The 24,432-nt window shown below is 47.7% G+C and overlaps 1 protein-coding gene and 1 non-coding gene across 2 annotated transcripts; both read right to left on the bottom strand.

The window, feature by feature from the left end:
- Positions 1-5,088: 5,088 nt before the first annotated feature.
- Trnaw-cca lies at positions 5,089-5,160 on the bottom strand. The gene has a single exon. It is a non-coding gene; the product is annotated as a tRNA-Trp (tRNA).
- Positions 5,161-15,761: 10,601 nt separating this feature from the next.
- LOC115320264 lies at positions 15,762-16,237 on the bottom strand (the record flags this gene model as incomplete). Its single annotated transcript, XM_040220465.1, is given in 2 exon segments — positions 15,762-16,126; positions 16,129-16,237. Coding segments are annotated over 2 exon segments (474 nt in total), but the record flags the coding sequence as incomplete, so codon positions are not given.
- Between the last annotated feature and the right edge of the window lie 8,195 nt (positions 16,238-24,432).

The following is a 24,432-nucleotide window of genomic DNA, read 5'->3' as shown; positions in this document are numbered from 1 at the left end:
TCACCTCTTTGTGCACCCACCTTAAGGAAACCTGTAAAAAATGTACGCTCCCAGGTGGTTTCAAAAAGGCAGGTAAAAAGACCCAAGGGATTGTTTTCAAATCTCCAAGAAGTTTATTTCTGTAAAATTTCTATTCTGTAAAAAAGTAGAAACGTGTAAGCAATCCGTGATATGTGAAGATGTACAGCGAAGCTGTTACACAGCTAAGATTACTGAGCAAACAAGAATCAGGGTGATTCTTAGGTAGTGTCTTAGCAGCCGGCAGAAATATTTACTCGAAGTTTTGCCGTCAGTCGCCACTCATTGGCGATATATTTACTTCATTGAACGACGTTTCATCGACACGCGATGTTTCATAGACAGCTCAGATTAGCTTTCCTATATTAGTTTCTCTGTTTTTTGTTTGCAATGAGCCGCCCCAGACTGTATGCGCGAAGTGACATGTACGGGTGGCACAGGTGGGGTAAAATTTTTGTAATGAGCCGCCGCTGACTATCGCCACGAAGCGACGTGAACAAGTTGCCTGGGCCGGTCAGCACGCGCCTCAGAGACACACGCGCGACGAAATGTCCCTACAGCGTGCATTTCGCGTAACGATAGACGATGAAACTTTAGTGTCGACGAAACGTGTCTACAAAACATGTATCAACGACAAGTTGTTCATGAAGCACGTTTTCACAAAACGCCGCGAGAATAAGAAAGCCAGTATTGTACCTGCAGTTATCACATGATTGTAGACAGCTAATGGCAGGCGACTGCAGATAGAATTTCGGGGAAATTATTTTTCCGGCTGCTAGGAAATACACTGCCCAGTTTTAGAGGTGCTGTGGTAGGGCCGGTAATTGCTGTGGGGGCGGTCAATCGCTGCAAAGGCTTAGGCAGCAGCACACTTAGGATGAAAATACCGGACACTAAATATCTAATCCGAGATATATGTCGACACGCGCACTGCTGAACAACCACACAAACAAAAACGAAAAGAAAGGGGTCTGTGAAGATTCAGCATGATGTGGCAGAACCAGTGATTTTCCAAACCGAACACTAAACGTATCACATGAATGCCTTGACTTCTTTGAAGAAATCGCTCGTTGCCGATGTACGCGTAGGAATTTTCAAACACTGGAAGCCTTGGTACACCCGAATACGTTGTCCCGGACGAAATCTCCGGCAGCCCCGCTGGTCCCGGCACAGCACACAAGAAACCAGGCCGGGACTCAGAGATTCCGGAATCGGAAAGAGCAACTACGTCATCCGTGAAACCTTTACCACATGATCACGCTCCTGCCGTTACCAGCGCCCAGACCGCGGAGTCAAGGATAAAAAAGCCTCCGGTTCATTGGTCCGGCGACTGCGGACCTTCTTGCACGCTTTCAGCTTAGGGAGAGAAAGAAAAAGAAAGGAGTAGGAAATTAGCAGATCCTTCAAGGCCGAAAGAGGGTGCCCTTGCAAAGGCTTATCTTCAGGGGCATCGCAACAAAGAACACAACTTGAGGATTTGTTCCTTATATCCTCTTGAAAGTTCGACCCAGCGTTATTAGTGCAGTGGATGCTACCCGTGGTCTTCGCCTTCAGGCAGGTGCCGTGCTCTGCCTTATCTCTAGCTCGGAGACAGTAGTCTCGTGATCCTACCGGAGACATGATTGGCCTAAAACAAGCATAGCGTCTACTCCTACTGTCAATACCAAGTGAACAGGATAGCTGGTAGGTTTCTCTGCCCACAGCCTGGAAGCCCGGGGTTCTCGTCCGTGCGATCCACCCCGGAAGAACACGTAAGAACGAGGAAGGGTTTCTTACGTCTTCTTTATTCCTCGTCTCGACCCCGAATGCTCCTGCGCCTCCCCCCAGCTGCGCCCTGCCGTCGCGTGGCGCTGCCGTCGGGCGCCTTGCCCTCTGCCGGCGCAGTCAGTGTGGCGGCAGCCACCATAAGCTCCATACTTCCTAAGAAACTGCCCAACCCAAAAGTGACCCCGAAGGGGGAATCCAAGCACAAGCTGATCGGGCGCGTGGCTTGCGTGGCGGTGCACTGATACACCTAGAGGTTTTTAAGGGAGAGGAGGGTGCTCTTTTTTGATGTACAAGTACACTGGCTGGGCAACGGAGGGTGCATCTTTCAGGAAAAGGGTGCATGTGCGCCTGGTACACCCGACTACACCCTTTTTTCTTGGAGTGCACTTTGTTTCTTCAAGGTGCTTTTTTACGGTGCGAACCGGACGGTCGCGTCCTTGTGTACAGTGTTTTTTGTCGGTCATGTCAAGTTTCGGGCGATAAGTGTCTACGCTGATGTTCGCCACGGTCACGCGCTAACTGGGGACCTTTTAAAAGCTTTCAACTGTATGTTCCCGCGGACGATTTTTTTTTTTTTTTTTTACTCTGCGGAGACTTCAACTGTGTAACAGACTCCTCGCGAGACGTTCGCGGGCCTCGTCGTGGCGGAACACTTCTGGCGCCCAGGGGCTTGTTCGGCTTCTCGGGCTTCTGGACCTGCGCGACATCTGGGTCAAACTACACGGCACTGCGTACGATCCCGCGTGGTTGCGGGTGTGTCGTCGAGCCGGCTGAACCACGTCTTTGTCCAGCAAAATCTGGCATCGGGTCTCCTCACCTGCGAGGGGGTCCCTATCAATACCTCGAAAATCAAGAAGCCGAACGTCAGTACGCCGAAAAATTGAAATGCCGAAAAATTGAAATACCAAAAAATTGAAATGCCAAAAAAAGATAAAGCCGGAAATCATGTCAAAAAAAAAAAAGGATGTGGTTTGTGACTACCACTTGCTTGTTTTCCGGCAGAACACTTTCCACTGACACGAGCCTGTTTAACTCGTTCTGCCAAGACACCAGTTTCTGTAGAAAAAAAATGGATGTAAAATTCCGTATCCTTCTATCTGTCGTAAAGCTAGGCATATCAGTCGGACAAAACAGCTCTAAATGATCAGCAAAAAAAACAAAAAAACAGCGCTGTTTAGTGTTCAGAGTACAAGAGCAGCAGCAATGTGCGGCAGTAATGATTTCATCGATTCGGAGGGAAATGGACGAAGACGCAGTTGTGGTGTGCTCCCAGAAGAAAAAAAGTAAAAGTTAGCTGTAAAGACTTACGTGCTTGACAAGAAAGTAGGTTCTAGACACTATTGGAGGAGCGAGAAGCGAGGCGAATGCAACGCCATAATGATTACCTACATTCCTCTAGAGGGTACTCACAAGATCATCTCGAAGGCCCACGCAAGCCATGCTCGGGATGGCGTACGAGGCGCTTTTTGAAGTGCTCAATTTCGTAGCAGATATGGGACTTGCACTAAATCCAAGAACTGTGAGTACAGACTTCGAATTGGCAGCAATCAACGGTATTCGGTCGTTGCTCCCGTCGCCGTATGTGCATGGTTGTCTGTTCTATTTGTGACATTCAGTATAGAGCAGACTGCAGCACCTAGGACCGGCAGTGCTCTACAAAAATGATGTAGGTGGCTTCCCTATCAAAATGAGGCAGCTTACAGCCCTTTCGTTCTTGCGCACCGAAGAAGTACGAGATGCCTATGCGTCCTTTAAAGTTGAAACCACTCTTCCCGCAAATACCTCTGACCTGTCGCGATGGTGAGAGGACAACTACCTGCTTGGGAAGTCACCCCGCCGTGCTGCCGGGATAACACCGTCGTGATCACACGAAGCCCACCGGTATTCCCGCCATCCCTCTGGAATGTGCTTGCCCTCGCTGAGAACGAATTTACAAGGGGCAACAACGCCGTTGAGGCATGGCACCGACGATGGGAGGCAGGGCCGTAACCAGGGGGGGGGGGGGGGGTTAGGGGGTTCTGACCCCCCCCCCCCCCCCCGAAATTTTTTTCTGGGTACGGCCCTGGTCGGTGCACTTGCAGCCAGCCGATTTTAATCTCCACCTCTGCGCACGCGCAGTGGCACCGGTCGGCTACCGGGTACCAAACCGGGACCGGTTCTTCGGTTTGCTATAACTCTCCATTATATGCCACCGATGCACATGATTTATAGGCGAAAATAAGACAAAATGGCCGCCGTTGTCCTCGAAACCCCCCCCCCCCCCCCACCCCCCCCCCCCGAATTTTTTTTCTGGGTACGGCCCTGATGGGAGGTATTGGTTGGTGGACACCACGTAAGCCTCTTCCGGCTCATCACCACCATGAAAATGACGCAAGATAGAGTCGAAGACGACATGGATGGAGCGATCAGAGGCCAACCCTGCCGCTCTCAAAGCAAGAAGCAAAAGTTGCGCGAAATTTGTTTGGCAGCTGCTCTGGGCAACCGGGACAATGTCGACGTTCTGAGCTTTCTCCAAGGAATTGCACAAAACTTATCTGTCTGAAATGCAACAAACAAGGAATCGCTCTGCTATGCGAGGGGATATGCAGTAATATATTTTTCCTTTTTTAAAGGCTTGAACCATGCGATGGAAGCTACACTCGGGGACAACCTTTCATGGCTATTAGAAAAAAGGGCGAGAGCGCGCACATCGGCCGGCGGAAGCTCTCCCCTAACTTTGATCACATTGCCAAGAAAATTGATCCTGCCAAGGAACTTTATATGTCTTTATAACTAGGTGATGTTTCGGCATTTTGAAGTTTCGATGTTTTGGCTTTTTGGTTTCTCGAAGCTTCGACTTTTTGGATTTTCGGCTTTTTGTATTTTCGGTGTTTTAAATTTTGGCATTCCGATAATTCGGCATTTTGACCTTCGGCGTTTTGAATGCCACCCTTGTCACAACCACCTCCACAAGCACCTTCACAAACACGTCAGCGGTGTGTGCGTTTGCACTGGTCGTAAGACAACATTTTTGATGAATGTCATTACCAATTGTTAGACACATGTAACTTGTGACCTTTCTAAATATGAGAAAAATGTTTTCACCTAATTCATCACACACACACAAAAAAAGAGAAGGAATTGGGACAGGGGGAGAAGGACGCAAGTCGTGGCTCCCATGCTCACTCGAATAAACAGATTTACTTTTTCGCGATTAAATTGTTTGAGGGTCATGTCGGACGCTTTTGGAGAGTTTGAAAAGAAAAGAAATGGTGCATCAAACTTGAAGATCACAATTCGATTACTAGAGTAAAAAAAGAAACCTGACCCGGACGTGATTTGAACACGCAACCTTCTGATCTGGAGTCAGACGCGCTACCGTTGCGCCACCGGGCCTCTCAAACGTTGTCCCATGTTGTGGAGCGATGATGCAGTGCTGTTGGCACTGCACAAGAATGACGAAAATAATCCCGGGAGAAGGGGCGCAAGAGGGACAAAGGACAAACACAAATCTCCAAACACAACTAGGTGACTGGTGCGCGACCCAAAAATCCGCCTGGTTCGGGTATCGAACCAGGCGGATTGGTGGAGCGCTGTACCAAGTGGAGCGTTCTACCAATTGAGCTAACCAGGGGTTAGACGTCAGTAGAGAAAACGGGTTTTATCAGCCGCCACCAGTCTAACACCTACAGGCGTGAAGCTCGCATTTTAAGGTTATTATTATAATGCAATTAAATCCAAATGTGCAAGCAAGCTGGACAAGAATGACAAAAATAATGCCTGGAGAAGGGGAGCAAGAGAAACAAGTTAATCCCTGGAGAAGGGGAGCAAGAGGGTCGCGCACCAGTCACCTAGCTGTGTTTGGAGATCTGTGTTTGTCCTTTGTCCCTCTGGCTCCCCTTCTCCAGGGATTATTTTCGTCATTCTTGTCTGATCTCTCCTCAGAGGTCAGTGTAGGTCTCTTCCCCCGAGTGAAGATATTTTAATGTGGTTAATAGCTTGGACCTGAACAATCCGTGGGCTCTCGATTTAGGCTCGAGATAATCAATAGCTCGAAAAGCATTTGGGTAGTGGCTCGTATCTAATCGCTGCCAGGACGAACCGAAACATAAAAATAGCTGTAACTCAGCGCATCTGCTTTGCCAACTTCAGCGCTTAGCGATGATAAAGATTATCCGAGTAAAATCGGCTCTATCACGTGGCCGCTTGTTCTGGCTTCGAGAGGAGGGTGTGAACGCCGCTCGTTCTTTTAAAATTTTTTCTGCAACTTGCATTGCGTGGGGAGAAAAGCTAACCCGCGTTTTATAACTTTTTAATTATAAACGCCAGAGATTTATTCTAAGCAGTATTTGCGCGAATCTCATTAAATAGTTGAACTGCTATTTAAAAGGCGGGTTTGCACATCGCGCGCAGCGTTGAGCATTTTTTGCTCTCATCACAGAGGCGTCCTCCTCACACGCCACAAAACTGTGGTGTAGTTCTTGGTTGCGATATTCATTTTTAAGGAATCCCATTTAGCTCAGCTAACCTGTTCGTCTTTGTATTAAATCGACCTTTTTCTCTTTCTCTTTCATAATGCTTTTTATTGATTTTTCATAATACTTATAACGAATTATTTGCGCATTTTTGTATATTAGGAATTTCGTAGGACATATGCTACGCTTCAACACTTTTGAATATAGGAAAAAAATATCTACGATACATACTGACAAAAATCTTGATGTCGTCAAGGCAGCGGTCATATTCGCCGGCTTCACTTACTGGTTGCGCAAGGATTTCTGACGCTCTACAGCGATGAGGCATGAAATCTTGCGTGTATAATCGCAATATTTGTATAATTGTCTGTCTAGCTGTCATGGGAAGACTTCTTTGTTTTGGCGTGGTTTCTGAGGGGGCAAGGGGGAAAGGTGAGCGGGGGGGGAGGTTCTAAGCTTTGTCAGGCTGCACGTCTACATCCCTTTATCCAGCCTCTAATTACCGGCCCTTCTTGTGCTTTGATGCTAATAATACCCATTTTAACATTACCTCATCACTTCACACTCCACGCAATGCGCCATAAGAAGGAAGTAGGTGACCTGCAGGCTTGTTTGAGTAGCGGCCCTCTGAAGCTAATGCGGAGCGCAGGTTCGTCTGCTTCTTGCACACGGATTGCGATCATGCCAGAACCCCAAGCTCTTATTGGCTCATTGAAAAAAAAAAGAATAGTGAGTGGACCTTAAGCAATCTAGCACTGAGATCTACCCACCATTTCGTTATTGGTTGATAGGCAGGTTATATTCTACAGATCAAAGTCAATCAAAACTCGTTGTCATTCTGACGTCACCTCTTGCACATGAAGCAGACGACTTGCTCTCCGCATAACGGCACCAGCTAGAAGACATGGCCTGCTCATGACGTCATCTTTGGTCGATCCCGAATCTGCTTCAAGCGGCCAACACGCTGCAGCTTGGCGAGAGTCGCCGCCGAGCGGCAGACGCCTTCGTCTTGGTGTCACCGCGTGGCTATGCGGAGTGCAAGTTCGTCTGCTTCTTGCGCAGGGGTTGCGTTGACGTCAAAACGCCGAGCTCTGATTGGTTCTGATGGAGAGATAGTGGGTGCTAGCTGCCTTGAGGTCTACCCACTGTCCTTCCAATCGGAGCCAATCAGAGATCGGCGTCTTTCTGACGACACCGCGACCCCTGCGAAAGAAGCAGACGAATTCGCGCTCCGCATAGCTTTGCGTTCGTGGTGGGAGGCTGGAAGACGCTCTGGCGGCCATGCTGATGCAAGCTATAGTCGGATGCAACCTGAGAACAATCTTTTAGCTCCACCCACAAGCGCATTGCGCCCATCTGAAGTGCCTCCGCCGTCGCGAAAGTAGTTCGCTAGCAACGTTGCTTTTTCTTCCTCCAGGAAACGTGTCTTAAAATACTACAATATTTATTTAATTCATTCAGGACATTTAAGTAATTTAGAATACGTTTTTGTCAACGAAATAGCTGTTTAGTAAAGAAAGAAAGTCATGTCCAATGCACCGTCTTCCCGATTCATTTTCTGTCCAAGATCCTGTCTAACATACCGTCTTCCAGCTCTCAGCGGTGCTAAGCCTCGCGCCCGCTTCGAAATTTTCGTTCGCGATAGCGTCGTTGGATTCTCACGTTGTCGCGCAAAAACCGCTGCAAACGCAAGCCGATACCATTAAGATTTCGTGGCGTAACCTCGAGCACGTAAAACATGGCGCAAAAAAGCAGAATAATGGTCACGAGAAACTAGCGCCGCGATGCTGAGGCAAGCAGCCATGTTGAGCTTTTTTTTTTTTTTCAAAAGGATCGCGATTCGTCCACGGAATTGTGACGTCATGAAAACGATTGGCTGGCGTTTCTCGGCGTAGCATTACATTTGCCTCTGAGAGGCATTTCCGGTTTTTTCTTAGCTTGCAACCGACTGTAGTCGACGCTGTCAAAGTCAAAGTCAAATTTGACGTTTTAGTGATTTATACAGCGTAAGGTTGGTCTGCCAGTAGGGGCGACACTGGTTTACACTGTAGATGAGCAATTTTGCCAGTGCAGACGACTGCTAACCTGGGGTCTTTAACGTGCTCACACAGTAGTGATGCACGACCGCACGCCGGTATGACGCTGTGTGGACGCGTTTGTGATGACGAGAAGCGCCTCTGATGAACAGAGTAAGATTTTTTTTTTTAAAGTCCCGCTTCGGTTGTGCGTCGCGTTGCGTCCTTTCAAACGCGTTGTAAGTGCACATGGACAGACGCTGAACGACGCTGACAGATGCTGGTTTACGCCCGTGGATCATGCACGATGGGACGCTAGGACGCGGCTTGACGTCGGCATTATATATGGGTGTCTCGCGAACGCTTCTAGACTTATTAAAGTAAACGATCACCCGCATAATTCTGCGTTTTTGTGACAGTGTGATTAATTCTTCGCTTGGTGCAATCGAATGACGTGTTACGTGCGTCGTCGCTCTAAAACCCTATACCTCAGCATTTTCCGTTTTATTCTTTCTTCTGCACGTCGCAGGGAGTGGTTCATCTCGCTGGCCAACGTTTGCGGCGTCTGCATGGCCGCAGTCGTCTGCCAGGAAATTGTGCGCAAAGACATAGGCGAAGACGACCTACTCGCCGACTCCCTAGATGACTACACTGGACAAGAGAAGACAAGACATTACTAGACAATACAGGAAAACAATACTACAGGTTTTCCCGCTCATTTTAATCCAAGCGACGATCAATTTAATCCCGGGGTCACTCAATTTAATCCCAGTGCCATACAATTTAATCCAAGCGCCAAACAATTTAATCCTGGGGTCAGTCAATTTAATCCAAAACATAGATATGCACTTATTGTGTTCAGTGGTCGTGTTTCGCTTACACATTTGGTAACTTAGAACAATTGTTTGTACAATTAGAATTTCTTTTGGGGGGGGCGATTGATAATTTGATTACTAATGTGATTACTTTGAGTTACTAGTCCCGCTATTGACGAGGCTTAATTGATGTGTTGGTTACTCTTTGTAGAGCGCAGCTCTTAGGCACCCCTTTCCGGCTCGAACGGCGTCGGCGTCGGCGTCGCCGTCGGCGTAACCACGCGGTGCATGATGGGTAAATTCCCCCGCTAAATTTAGCGGAAAAATTTTCCCGCTAAATCTAGCGGAAAATTTTCCCCGCTAAATCTAGAGGAAAATATTCACCACTAAATTTAGCGGAAATTTTTTCCCGCTAAATCGAGCGCAAAAGTATCTCCAATATTTAGCGGAAAATTTCCCCCGCTTTATTTCGCGGAAACTTTCCCCGCTAAATCTAGCGGAAAATTTTCCCCGCTAAATTTAGCGGAACATTTTGACCGTTAAATCTAGCGGAAAATGTTCTCGCTATATTTAGTGGGAAATTTTCCCCTCTAAATCTAGCGGATTTTTTCCAGCTAGATTTAGCGGAAAATTTGCCCCGCTAAGTCAAACGGAAAATTTTCCCCGCTAAATCTAGCAGAAAATATTCCCCGCTATATTTTGCGAAAAATCCCCCCCCCCCGCTAAATCTAGCGGAAAATCTTCCAAGCTAGATTTAGCTGAATATTTGCCCTAATAAGTCTAGCGGAAAATTTTCCCTGCTAAATCTAGCGGAAAATTTTCCCAGCTAGATTTAGCGGAAAATTTTCCCCGCTAAATCTAGCGGAAAATTTGCCCCGCTTACTCTAGTGGAAAATTTTCCCGCTAAATCTCGCGGAATATTTTACCCGCTAGATTTAGCGGAAAAATTTCTTAGCTAAATTTAGCGGAAAATTTGCCCCGCTATATCTAGCTGGGAAAATTTTCCGCAAGATTTAGCGGGGAAAATTTTTGCGCTAAATATAGCGGAGAAAATTTTCAGCTAGATTTAGCGGGGAAAATATTTGCGCTAAATATAGCGGAGAAAATTTTCCGCTAGATTTAGCGGGGAAAATTTTTGCGCTAAATATAGCGGAGAAAATTTTCCGCTAGATTTAGCGGGGAAAATTTTTGCGCTAAATATAGCGGAGAAAATTTTCCGCTAGATTTAGCGGGGAAAATTTTGCGGGGAAAATTTTCTGCTAATCTAGCTGGGAACTTTTTCCCCTAAATATAGCGGGGAATATTTTCTGCTAGATTTAGCGGGGAAATTTTCCGCTAAATCTAGCTGGAAAGATTTTCCGCTAGATTTAGCGGGGGAAATTTTCCGCTAGACTTAGCGGGGCAAATTTCCCGCTAAATCTAACTGGGAAGAATTTCTGCTAGATTTAGCGGGGAAATTTTCCGCTAGACTTAGCGGGGCTAATTTCTCGCTAAATCTAGCTGGGAAGATTTTCCGACAGATTTAACGGGAAGGGGGGGGGGGAATTTTCCGCTAGATTTAGTGGGCCGCTAAATTTAGCGGGGAAAATTTTCCGCTATATATAGCGGGCGAATTTTCCGCTAGACTAAGCGGGGCGAATTTCCCGCTAAATCTAGCTGGGAAGATTTTCCGCTAAATCTAACTGGGAAGATTTTCCGCTAGATTTAGCGGGCGAAATTTTCCGATATACTTAGCGAGGCAAATTTACCGCTAAATGTAGCTGGGAAGATGTTCCGCTAGATTTAACGGCGAAAATTTTCCGCTAGACTTAGCGGGGCAAATTTTTGGCTAAATCTAGCTGGGAAGATTTTCTGCTAGATTTAGCAGGGCAGATTTTCCGCTAGATTTAGCGGTGCAAATTTACCGCTAAATCTAGCTGGGAAGATTTTCCGCAAATTTAGCGGAGAAAAATTTCCGCTAGAGTTAGCGGGGAAAATTTCCCGCTAAATTTAGCGGGGAAAACTTTCCGCTAATTTAGCGGGGCAAATGTTCCGCTAGACTTAGTGGGGCAAATTTCCCGCTAAATCTAGCTGGCAAGATGTTCCGCTAGATTTAGCGGGGAACATGTTCCGCTAGATGTAGCGGGGAAAATTTCCCGCTAAATTTAGCGGGGAAATTTTTTGCTAGATCTAGCGGGGAAACTTTTCCGCTACACTTAGCGGGGCAAATTTCCCGCTAAATATAGATGGGAAGATATTCCGCTAGATTTAGTGGGGGAAATTTTCCGCTAGATTTAGTGGAGAAAATTTCCCGCTAAATTTAGCGGGAGAGTTTTTCCGCTATATCTAGCGGGGAAAAATTTCCGCTAGACAGCGGGGCTAATTTTGCGCTAAATCTAGCTGGGAAATTTTTCCGCCAAATTTAGCGGGAAAAATTTCTCGCTAAATATAGCGGGGAAAATTTTCCGCTAGACTTAGCGGGGAAATTTTTCTCCTAAAATTAGCGGGGGAATTTACCCATCATGCACCGCGTGTTTACGCCGACGCCGCTCAAGTCGGACAAGGGCGCCTAAGAGCTGCGCTTTAAAAATAGTAACCAACACATCAATCAAGCCTCGTTAACAGTGGAACTAGTAACTCAAAGTAATCCCATTAGTGATCCAATTATCAATTGCCGCCCCCCCCCCCCAAATTCTAATTGTATAAACAATTGTTCTAAGTTACCAAATGTTTAAGCAAAACACGACCACTGAACACAATAAGTGCATATATATATTGTGGATTAAATTGACTGACCCCGGGATTAAATTGTGTGGCCCTTGGATTAAATTGTATGGCGCTTGGATTAAATTGAGTGACCCTGGGATTAAATTGGTCGTCACTTGGATTAAAATGAGCGGGAAAACCTGTAGACTAGCATGCTGTACAAAAATAATGAAAGCCGTTTACAACTCTCTCTAACGCCGAATTAGAGCGCTGCTCTTGAGGAGGAGGAGGAGGGAAGGGTACTGAGGAAAGGGTACACCCCTCCTCCCTCTTTTTCACCTCCTCATCCTGCCTACTACACCTCCCTCCGAGCGGCGTCGGCGTAACCGCGAGGTCACGTGGCCCTCGTGACGTCGCGTGACCCTCGTGACCTGACGGGGGTCACGTGACGTCACCGGAGTCACGTGACTTCACGAAGGTCACGTGACCTCACGGGGGTCACGTGACCTCATGGGGGTCACCTGCCCTCACGGGGTCACGTGACCTCACGGGGGTCACGTGAGCTTGGCGGTCACTTAACGCTACGAAGGCCACGTGACATCACCGGGGACACGTGACCTAACGGTTGTTACGTGACCTCAGGGGGTCACGTTACCTCACGGGGTCACGTGACGTCACCGGGTTCACGTGACCTCACGGGGGTCACGTGACGTCACCGGGGTAACGTGATCTCACGAGGGTCACGGGATGTGACGTGAAACACAACGTGACGTTACGGTTACGCCGACGGCGACTGCGACGGCGCTGAAACCGGAAACAGGCGCCTACGAACTGCGTTCTAAAAGAACTTCACTGCACTTTGCTTTAATTAACTACAGTATACTAAAGACACTGGTTCCCGAGGTAGTAGCCAGAATAGCGACCCTTTCCAGAGCCAAAATGGTTGCTATTTCGGTTTTGGAAATGAGCAATTTCTTCTTGACTTTTCTATTCTTGGCGAGCTAGTCTAAGTTCGCTGTTGACGGGTAGTTTTATAAAGCCCTTTCTTGTATAATGATATTTTGCTACCTACACACCAGTTAAACAAGAGTACATCTTCCTACCACCACCACACACGGTGTCGGTGCTTGGAGGCGTTAAAAAAATAGACCTTATTCACTATTAGTGCCATCTCTCGGGGGTCCTGCGCACTTTCGCGCCATCTTTGAGGCTTCCTCGCCGTCTCGGCTCTGCCTGCTTAGCGTTCTTTGCGCTAGGTCTTATGGTGTTGCTTTTTTTGGGAGGTGTAGTGGCGTTAGTATTTCGAAGTGCATTATATTAGCAAAGGGTTGCGTGGCTTGCGTTCAGAATGACCGCAAGAACACCAATGACATAGTCACCGGGAAAACTGCCGCACAGAAGTGCCAAAATCGTGAGACGATCATGGACAGCTGTTGCTTCGGTGTTGCTGCTCCTTTAATACGGTCATCTGGAGTGCCACATTTCGAGAAAATTGGGCAGAGCTCGCAGTGGAATCAGGCAGCTCTGTCATTTTGACACTCAGAGACTCCAACGCTACAATTATTTCAAGATTGGCTCTAACAACTTCAGATTAAAAAGGAAAACATTATTTGCAAATTTACTTCGGTTGGCTCGTTATTTTCCTGTTGGTTGCACAACGAGACTCAAGGGTAGTGCGGCATCATGTTCAGCCTCTAACAGCGCTCTGCCCGTAGCTTCAAACATGGGTCACCATATTTGGGGCTGCTGAAGGAGGTTGGCGCAACGTACGACAGATGGAGCGCGAATCTGAATAAGGTCTGTTGAGAGCCCTTCCACCCCGTGAAGAGGGAAGTCCAGCGGAGCTGGCGCTGTGCTAGAGACAATGACGTTTTATTATAGCGCGGCTATGCCAATCACGACGCAGGCTCCAGTGCACCGCAAACGCTGTCACCGAAGAGCGCGCAGCATTGCGCAATGTCATGGGGGGAGAGGTGTTTTTTTATTGCGCGGCTACGCCAATCACGGCGCAGTCTGTTGTGCGCCGCACATGTGGCCGCCGAAGAGCGCGCGGCGTTGCGCAATGTCAGGCAGGAGAGAGATGCCGCGTGTGGCGAGGAGTATTCACGACTCGGGAAAGAGGCCGCGGCAGTGGAGAGGAGTATAAAGTGGGACATACATCGTTGCGTTTGAGGATTGTTGGTGCACGCTTGGTCTGTCGCCGGAGACGATCCGCCAGAACCTGGCCATAGACAGTTTCGCTGTAAACATTTTGTTTTGTATTGATTTAGGCAACAAAATCTATTCCATTGTAAGACATCCATGAAGATGAGCACGATTGAGAAGTTGATTGCATACACAATTGCAAAGACGGTTATACTGGCGAGGAACGCCTTTAGTACGATGATACCCCATAGCGATATTGGTGTGACTGGTTTGGGACGACCCTCTCGAAGCTTCGAAGATATGAAGGGGCTGAAATGGCGATTGCCAGAGCAGCCGGTTGCGGTCGCTCGTTTGTGTGAAGCGTTTTTCCCGTTTTTCGCGCTCCAAGGGGCCTCGATCTATTCCTGGTCCCGGGGTTCGAAGCCTCCGCCATGTCAACGCCCACCAAGGCGCCGGCCTTGGTGGGCGTTGACATGGCGGAGGCTTCGAACTTCGGTGCTTCTCGTTGAGCGTTCCGGCGGACACTCCGGTGGATGCTATCATAGACAGCATTCAGGCCGTCGCCGGCGGGGATGGCCTGTCGTACCCGCAACACCACGGTGGAGCAAGGTTCATGGCGGCGGGCAGCAAGGGTTAGCGCAAGGGTTCTTGTCGCTTGGTAACGTGGAAGTCTTTTTGGAGCCAATGGGAGCCCCCGTTTTGTTTGTGTCTGTGTACCGCCTTCTCCCGTACGTGTCAAAGGAAGCAGTGGTGCAAGTCCTCGCACAACTCGAATAACCCCGCGAATAACCCACGTTTCGAGACCGCCCGGACGTCGGGACCGCGCCCGGGTTGTCAGGATAAAGATGTCAGTAGTAAAAAACAGTTGGCCAGTTCCGCCAACTGATTCACAGTTGGCCACTTCGACCAACTGTCAATCAAAGTCCCAAGGGGTCAAGGCCAGCCCCGACCAATCACAGAGCCGCAGGGCGGGGCCTCTTCCCTCTCTCCCATCTCAGAGACTAATGACAGGGCATGGGCGTTGGCCAGTGACCAATCGGAGCTCAAACCACAAGCGTGGTTGACCAGGTGTTGACAGCTGTGGTCATCATCTGATCACAACCACCTCAAACCTCAGACCTCAGACCTCAAACCAGAAGCGTGGTTGACCAGGTGTTGACAGCTGCGGTCATCATCTCATAACAACTACGTGATGCCACAGGGTCCGGCTTCGTTCGACAGAGGGCGCTATATAGGACTTGAATTGCGGCGCTAAGGGTGTCTCACGGGTGATGTCACAGCTGCATCCAACAGAGGGCGCTGCGCTCCGGTCACGTTTAGTGAATTTGAATCGCTGGGCGGTATATGCATTTTAATCGTTTAAAAAAGGCTCCACGGCCGGCTGGGAATCGACCTCTCTACCTTGGGCACACCAGCCCGACACTCTACCCCCTGAGCTACGGGCACATTTTTTTGTGTATTTATTACATGGAAAAAGGACAGTAAAAACAATCAAGACACATTCTAACAGAGCTATCCCTTATTTACATTCAAACTGGCTGATAATGGTCACATGGAAATACGAAGAAAGAGGGGTCACATGAAGAAATGGGGTCACATCTCTAAAAGTCGGGAAGGTGAACACATTTGTCAAGAAGGGTATACCATTCTGAGCGTTTCTTGAGGCGGTCGTACACATTACGTACATGTGACACAGTTTCTATAAAATTGGACTTTGTAGACCGTGGAGGATCAGCATTTCTATCAATCATCCTTGTTTTCCAAAGGCTATGCAGACCCATCAATGTGAACAGGTCCTAAGGAAAAGTATCATTTTGGTTTAAAGGCAAAAAACGTATCGTATATGCACAGATATTCAAATCTTTCTTCAATGTCCTTTGTAGGACATGCCAAAAAAAATAGGCGTCGGTGCAAAAAATAAAGCAATGTTCTATTTCAGGCTGGTTGCACAAACGGCAGTTCACTGACCAAGGAACAAATATACCTTTTTCGCGAAGCCAAGGCTTTACCGGCAACGTTGAAGTGTGGAGCTTATAAAAGAATGACTTCGCTGTCGGTGAGACATGTAGCTTACACACACGTTTCAGGATGTCTTGTCCCGGGCCATTACTGAACATACTTTGGTACAGGGGTATAGGAAATGATGCATCGATGAGATCAACATATAAAGCTTTCCGCGACACTTTAAATAAGTATTCCAGGGAAAAACGTGCTTTAAGGAACTCTATGAGCTCACTACCTCTCCGAGGTATCCCTATGGACGAGATGTGCTCGCAGACACTGTTGTTACTACCAAATACGGCAACGCACTTGAAAGCTCTGCCTGCATGTAAGTTCGAAGGAAGTCATGAGACACAGTTCTGAAGAACAAGAAGCGTGATATGATTTGTTTTGAAAAGACGTGTAAAAGCCCGAGACCGCCTTGCTCAACCGAACGAAACAGGTTATCTCGTCTCATGGGTTCCCAAGTGGAACCCCATGCAAAAGTTGCAAACAATCTGTGAAACTTCTGAATATGGCCTCTAGTACAGCAAATCACCTGAAGTGCGTACCAAAGTTTTGCTGCTAAGAAGATATTACAGGCTTTCGCCCGTCCAAAAATAGACCACTGATTTACTTTCATTATTGCCGCTTGAGTTTTCATCTTTTCAACCCTTTCTGTCCAATAATGTCCATTGTTCCTAACGCAATTAAGGGGAGCTCCTAAGTACTGAGGGGCAATGCAGCTCCATGAAATGCCAGCGTACTTTGAAGGTGTTGTGGCCCATTGCCCGCACCAGAAGCCTGTACACTTTGCCTTGTTGATGAGCGCCCCAGTCGTAGAACAGAAGTTTTGAGCTAAAGCGAACACATTGTCTACGCTTCGTTTGTCCTTACAGAAGAACGCAATGTCATCCGCATATGCCAACACTTTTACCTCTGTGGAGTAGAAACGGTATCCTTCTACAGTAGGGCTATTTAGTACGCTTAGACATAGGGGCTCTAAGTATAGTGCAAACAAAAGGGTGGACAAGGGGCATCCCTGTTTGACGGATGACTCTAGACGAATTGGACCTGACAAAGAGCCATTGACTATAAGCCTAGTGGTACAATTGCGGTAGCATATCTTTATTCCTTTAAAAAGTGTTGGTCCTAAGTTTACGTGGCGGAGTATGTCGAATAGAAAAATATGAAAGACGCGATCAAAAGCTTTTGCTAAATCCACTTGAACCATAGCCACTTGATCTGCATGAGCACAACAGCTCTCTATTATTGTACGAGCTACGTGTATGTTTGTCTGTATCGTTCTGCCCTTAATTCCACAAGTCTGGTGATTGCCAACAACGCTGGATGTGATGTATTGAAGTCGTTTTGTCAGAATTTTTGCAAAGATTTTGTAGTCCACATTGCAGGGTGTAATAGGGCGGTACCCTTCAACAATTAGGAGTTTATCTGCCTCTTTACTTTTTGGGATTAAAACTGTATGGCTCTTATAAAAAGAAGGTGGTAGTGTTTCCTGCTCATACGCTTCCAGATATACTTTAAGTAGAAACGGGCTTAGGAGGTCCTTGTATTCTTTATAAAACTCTGCTGGGAGTTCATCGGGCCCTGGTGTTTTTGAATTTGGTAATTCATCTATCGCGCATTGTACTTCTTCCAATGTGGTTGGTCTACCAAGGAGATCGCTCTTAAGCTGGCTAACCTGGGGCATCAAAGAGACTAGATATTTAGCTTTTTCTTTATTTATCGACTGCGTTTGCCCGAAGACGCTCTGGTAGTGTGTTTCAAAAGCGTTCATGATGTCAAGTTCGTCAAATGATAATGCCCCGTTACAATTCAGAAGTTGTATTCTTTTTGACTGTCTATTTCGAGTCTCATCGTCAAGTGCTCGTCGAGTGGGTGTCTCTGAGGATAGAAATCGTCTACAACGAGACCGTACTAGTGCTCCATGGAACCGTTTTTGTTCGTGACTTTGTATCTGACACTTCACTCGTTGTATTTCTTCATGAAACAAACCAGGCGTCTAGCACTCTAGCTCGTGGAGGGTCTGTAGGTTGCGTAAAAGAAGAGTTTTGTCTTTCTTTGCATGGAATGATGTTATGCACGAGTATTCAATTGCTTCATTCTTAATTTCTTGTTTAAACGAGTCCCACTGGGCAAAAATGCCGAATAGGTGGTTCGTACTCGCCTTATTAAATTTTCTCGAACTCGCTTGCTAAACTCTTTGTCTTCTAATAGTCTCGTATTAAATTTCCATAAAGCCCAATTTGGTGGTGATTTGCGTTGTACGTCTCTACCGATGCACGCCCTTACAAGGCAATGGTCCGAAAAGGAAACTGGCTTTACGTCGTAGGCACTCACTTGTGCAAAAAGGGGACTTGATACATAAATGCGACCAGTCTCGCATTGCATGTTGCATGAAGATGGGTAAATCGATTAGAAACGTTTTGCGAAGCCCCAACGTCAAAAGGTAGTAATCAGATGTGAGACTGTTCAAAATTTCGGCACTGCTATCACGCCTTGTAGAAGGCACTGATCTGTAGCTAACGTTACAGACACAGTTAAAGTCTCCGAACAAAACGATCTGCTTGTCTGTATCAAGAAATGGGGCAAGATTTTCAAAGAAAAAACGTCTCTCTCGCTCGCCGTTATAAGCGTAAATACACAGTAAACGAAAAAAGAAAATGCCCCGTAACAGAAAATCACAACATATAAACCTTCCTTTGTCGTCAACGACATGTGACAGTGAAGAATAACCCAGGCTTTTTTTCAGAAACAAAAAGCACCCTCCCGACAAGCCATCAGCATGACTGACACATACCTCGTATGTCAAGAGGAAAGGGTCCAGTGCTCGAGCGGTGTCCTCATCAGACGATATCTTTGTTTCCTGAACGGCAACAAAGTCTATCTGTTCTTTTAAGAGGAGCCTATATACTTGGGACTGTCGCGCACGTGAACACAGTCCTCTGACATTGAGGGTAGCGAAGCTGAGTGGGGGGCGTGCCATGGGCTATACTAGTTGTTATGTAGGTGAAACATCATTGTCTTTCATCTCGTTGTCCGGCTGTGGAGCCGGGCTGTAAGGGTCTTCTCGGAGCGCTGCTGGCTTGCGCTTTTCCTCTCCTCCCTCGTCATTCTTGCTCTCCTTCTTGGCACCCATTCCAGAAGGCTGGGACGACTCAGCCTTAGGAGCGGGTCTCTTGACGGATGCTCCATTGGATGTGGTGGAACGCTCCCGGCGAGGCAGTGGCTGTTGGCTGCAGGACGGCTCCTCTGTTACCTCCAAGAGAGGGTACTCGTCTTCCGACCAGTTTCGCACGGTTGCTCTAGTGGTTATCGTAGAGTCTTCTTTGATTGGCTCAGATGAGACATCATGCGAAACGGGATTGGTCGTTTGTGCTTCTCGGGAAGCAGTTTCCCGTTCTGTCCTTGGTGCTATGGAATCGATGACTTCTCCTGTAGCGTCAACCATCTCACTGATGTCCATTAGGTGATCTTGAACAACGTCATCAAGAGGGGATCTCACCTGTCGGAGCTTGTCGGCGTATGTCGATACACATTCGTCTGTAGAGTGTCCATAGCGGCGGCATTCGCCGCACCGAGGAGTTCTGCACTCTCGACGTATGTGCCCGATTCGGTTGCATCGGAGGCACAGCGGAGGGCGACCAGGAACGATCACGAGGCTTCGGCAGCCGAAAACCGTGAGTTGGTGCGGGATTTGGGTGCTGTTCATCCCTTCACGGAGTGTTAACGTTACTTCCTTGTTTAAAGTCTCCATTTGCTCCATCCCTGGGCAACTCCACTTCTCTCGAACGATTGAACGAACCGTACCGTAGGGCGCTAGCGCCTCTTCGATTCGCTTGTTCTCCATGTGGACCGGCAGCCACAACAACTTGAGTTTAACGTCTCTGCTGTCTGGGTCGATGACTATGTATCTGTGTCCCTTCACACAGAGCTCGACCTTGTTGACGAGCTTGGCTTTCGCCAAAGCGCTAGTACAAGTTACCATTCATACGTGGCTCATTTGGAATTGGCCGATTCCGATGATATCTTGAGCCTCAACCACTCCTCGTAAGGCATTACGGAAGTCAGGTGCGCGGTAGGGTCTCGCGGCAAGATCTCCATGCAGGAAAACAGAGTTTAGGCTCAAATTACCTGTGGGTAGACGAGGTAAGACGGTCCGGTTATCAGTTGTCATGGTTTCCGAAGAACTGGCCGAAGCCTCAGCATTTCCCCGGCCAGTGGCCGGTGTATTTTTCTTAGAGAACATAAAGCGCGTCCGTTCGGAACGGCGTCTTCTTCTTTCTCGAGCTACGGGCACATTGCTTCTGAGACCGCTTAAGTCGTCTTAGTTAGAGCCACTAAATGAGCTGCGCTTAGAGTATCGGCACTCCGTTCCCCGACATTGTTGTGGGCGCCGCCATTTTGGCTCGTATGCAGAGCAGACACAACTGCCGATCGTCCTGATTCATAAGGGAGGCTTCCTCAGCGTTAGAGTTGGTGTTAGGAATAAGGTCATCTAAGATTGCTTTGCTCTGTCGCGAAATGTTTAAACATTTGCAGAGGGCGGAGAAGCGTTTCCTGTGATTTCAGATAAAGCTTCAGATAACTGGCAACCATGATTTTAAGACACAATATGGCGAAGTGTCGTTACTCTGAAGCGTAGCTTATTTAGTGGCACTAGTCTTAGTTGTTCGTGTGTGTGTGCAATTCAGATCACGTGATGTCCCGCGCGCAACTTGGCTTTCGTAATACGGTTAAAAACAGGATGCGTCATTGCCGCAGGTCATGTGACCATGGTCGTGTGACGTTGCTCGTCTTCCTATCACGTGATTTCGCGCGCGCGCGATTCAAACGATGCTCGCGAACTCGTAGCCTCGTGGCGCCCCCTTCGCTATTACAAATAGGGTCTTCGACCCGCTGAATTTCGACGTCATGTGACGTCCCAAATAGCAGCAGCTGGGTCCCGCTAAATTGGGGTGAATGTAAAATTTTGAAGCTCGCGGACCGTGATTGATGTTGATCCTGCATAAAGCTTTAAAGTGACCCTGTTAAAATATGAGGCAAGCTTGTAAAACTTTGCAAAGACCCAGCGAATTTTGGGTATAGGCGCCATCTAGTGTTCAAATTGTGAAGTGGTCCTCGTCAAAATTGGGTGCCATCTGGTGGTAAAAGCTTCGACCCGCTATAAATTTTGGGGGTCATGTGAAGGTCCCAATTAGCACCAGCTGGGTGCAGCTAAATTGGGGATGAGGTAACGGTAAAGCTTTGAAGCTGGCGGACCGTGTTAATTGTTGGACCAACGTTAAGCTTTGAAGTGAACTTGCGTAATTTTGCGGGCCAGCGTAAAGTCCTTAAGCACACAGACCATGCCGGACCCAGTGATTTTTCTTTTAATTTTTTGGATACACACCATCTAGTGTTAGAGCTTTGAAGAGTTAAATGCTAAAATTGCTGATATCTAGTGGTAAAAGCTTCAAAATGGGAGAACTCAAATTTTACCCAATGTTCGCGGGAAATCATTGTACGCGTCCCTGGTTTCGCGGAACGTTCGCGTGCGACGAGATTGGTCAAGAGAGAGCGTCACCTGGTCATTACGTAGTGAATACGGCACCGAGGTCTTTGTTCGGTGAACACTGGGTTCTTTTCTACCTATGCCCAAAGGACAAGGCAATTAGTTATTTTGACAGTTTCGGGATGATTCCGATTCACGGGGAATTTTACGACTTCATCGGAGACGCAGCGGCTTTCTTCTGCTCCAAGAGAAGAATTCAAGGGACTTTGTCGCACACGTGCGGACTTTACTGTCTATACGTGGGTGCGCGCCTGTATTGCGGTGTACCGCTCCGCGAATGCATCCAAGCTTTCTCGTCGAACGACTACCGACAGAACGACGCACACATCTCCATACTCGTGCGCAAGCAATTTCCCTCTCCCGCTTTAAAGCTCTCCTGCTGCTCCGCTCTCTAACCTGATCTCGAAATAAAGCCACAAAAAGGACACAAAGCGAGAATGGATCTTTTTCTTTTTTTTTTTTATTCAATATGCATGCATCTAAGATATTCTCCAGACATGGAGAAACATATGGCGCGCGACAGCTCTTTATTCAAATATCAAACACTTGGTGAAAAACGAAAAAACCTCGCGCTACATAAGAATGGCTCTTTACAATACCCTCTGTACACACACACACACAGAAACATCAGCTTGAAATGAAAAAAAAAAAGCACTTCACGAGAGGCTCCAATGTCCGAAAGGAAGAGTTGAAACGCCGTCAGAGTCGATGAAGCGCTTGTTGTCAAACGGGTTGAGTCTTATCTTCTCCACGACAACAGTTTTGTTCTCGCACAACTTACGAGCGATAGACCGCTGCGTGATTTTATACAGAGTTTGTTGCTCGAGAGTTAGAACGTACAGCTCGTAGGTTAGCTTACGGGACTCGCACCTTTTCACTCCTTTCGCCCTCACGTAGTGCTCTCTAAAGGCTAGTTCTATCGAATAGAGTTTGGGTTTTAAACAAACAAATCCACGAATGTGATCTTTTGGGAGCTCGTTTTTGAACACTCCTAGTTTCATTTTGGAACAAGGCGTGATCGGCTGGGTACCAGAAGTATCCAGGTGAGTTTTGGCAAGGGTAGCGAGCTTCGAGTCTACGTTCGGGTCGGTGATTTGGAGGATGAACGAGTCCGTGTCGCTGTACGCTGCGCGAGCGTCGGGGAAAACGCGCCTGACCTGCTTGTAGAAAAATTCGTACATGACCCGTTTGGACATCTCTAGGATAGAAAAGCCCGCGTACACGGGTTTGTTTAAGTGTAGGGTTCTCTGGAAAAACTGAAAGATCACCACGGTCGGGCTAATTGCCGCAAACTGTCTGAGGTTAGGTTTCTGCAGGTTTTTCAGCGCTTCGTCCTCGCTCGCGCTAATGACAACGTTATTGTACTGACGTGGGTTTTCGGTAGTCTTGCCATAAATCGAATTCATAATGAGCTTAGATAGGTTCTTTTAAAAGGCATTTGTCGCCTGTTTTCTGAGGTTGTGGTTAAAGTCGATGAAATCTTTAAGAAATGCCCTCTGCGAAAACTTCAAAACGCGATGAATGACTTTTAGTTTTAAGCCCCACCCCAGATACAGCTTGAAATTTCGGTAGTGGATAATGTAATTGCGTTTCTGGTAAAAGGTGAGAAGCAGCTTTCGCTCAGACTCTCGCTGGGGTAGGTGAAATTTTTCGACGAGCGCTTTTTGATAGGGTGAGAGCCATTCGAGCGGTACTCCTCGTTTCTCGGGAGCCAGGGTAAAGTCCGCGTGCGAATCGTGCAGTTCCCGAGGTTAGTCAAGGTCCACCTCTAAAATGTAACCCTCGGGGGTGTCGTCGGGAACCTGCTGGAAGTGGAGAGCGTCGATTTCCTCGCGGTCAAGCCAGCGAAAATCTGCGCATGGAAGGGATTGTCGCATGGTGGAAGCGTAAAGACCGTTCACGTCGAGGTCTAAAATTTGAGAAACCGCCGTGTTCGGGTCGAAACATACGGTTCCTGGCACGTTAGCCCTCGTGTTGCGAATGACACATTGAACAATTCCTCCTCGCGAACCCGCTTCGATGAAGAGATACGCATCCACGTCGTCGAGCAGCTCCAGTTTCACCCCAGTGTGTTTAAGTGCGCAGGCGAGACTGAGCGCGGGGAGGGACACGTAGTGTAACGGATCGAGCTCGTACGTGTCTAAAGTCCATTTCCTGAAATTTCGGAACACGTCGGTGAGAAGTAGGCAGTCGAGATGCAGGTAGCAGTCACTGTATTCTCCTAGGCTTTTGAAATTAAATGTTTCAAAGACGGTTTGGGCGTGACGATAGTCCTCCTCTTAAATTTGGCTCTCGTTAAGCTTGTTGTAAAACGACTCGGGTGGCGGTAGCTCGGGCTCCCGGTAAGCCTCGAAACTGGTCACGTAGTCGTAGGGAAATACGCCTTTCCGCGCCAGAAGCTCAACGTGCTGCGGAAAACCCTGCTTTAGACAGAACAGGTTTTCTAGACCCTTGGAACGGAGGTCCTGAACCAGCGCGTCCAAGCTGGCGGGGAGAAATGCCAGACTATCGAGAAACCTCAGGTTACCCACGTCCAGTCGCTTAAATTGCTGGCAGCTAGTGGCGAGCACTTTAATATCTTTAGACTCGAATAAGTCGAGTTTCGGTAGGATAAAGGCCAGGTCATACGAATGGTTGTGCGCGAGCACTAGAATGACTTTCTTGTTCACTCTCAAATTTAAATTGCATCCCTGACACAACGACTGCCTGTACGATCCGCTGAAGTGGTCGTGATCTCTCAGTGAGAGGCCGACGCGTGAGCCTCTTTCGTTCACGCTCACCATTGGCACTTCCTCGCTTCGAATCCATTCGCCAATGAGCTTGGACAATTGATTAAGGATGGAAATGAACTTTTCCACACAGTCCTCGCCCCGGTACAAAAACTGCTCGACGATGCGCGAGTCCGTGGATCGGATTACGAGTACGCAAAACGAACTGGGGACGTGCTTCTCGTAAGCCTGACCCATGTTTTCCGCTTC

This window comes from Ixodes scapularis, unplaced genomic scaffold (genome assembly GCF_016920785.2).
Source record: "Ixodes scapularis isolate PalLabHiFi unplaced genomic scaffold, ASM1692078v2 PGA_scaffold12__126_contigs__length_90152505, whole genome shotgun sequence".
NCBI lineage: Eukaryota > Metazoa > Arthropoda > Arachnida > Ixodida > Ixodidae > Ixodes > Ixodes scapularis.
The sequence above is the reverse complement of the archived record's forward strand: the minus strand, read 5'-3'. Positions and strand labels throughout refer to the sequence as shown.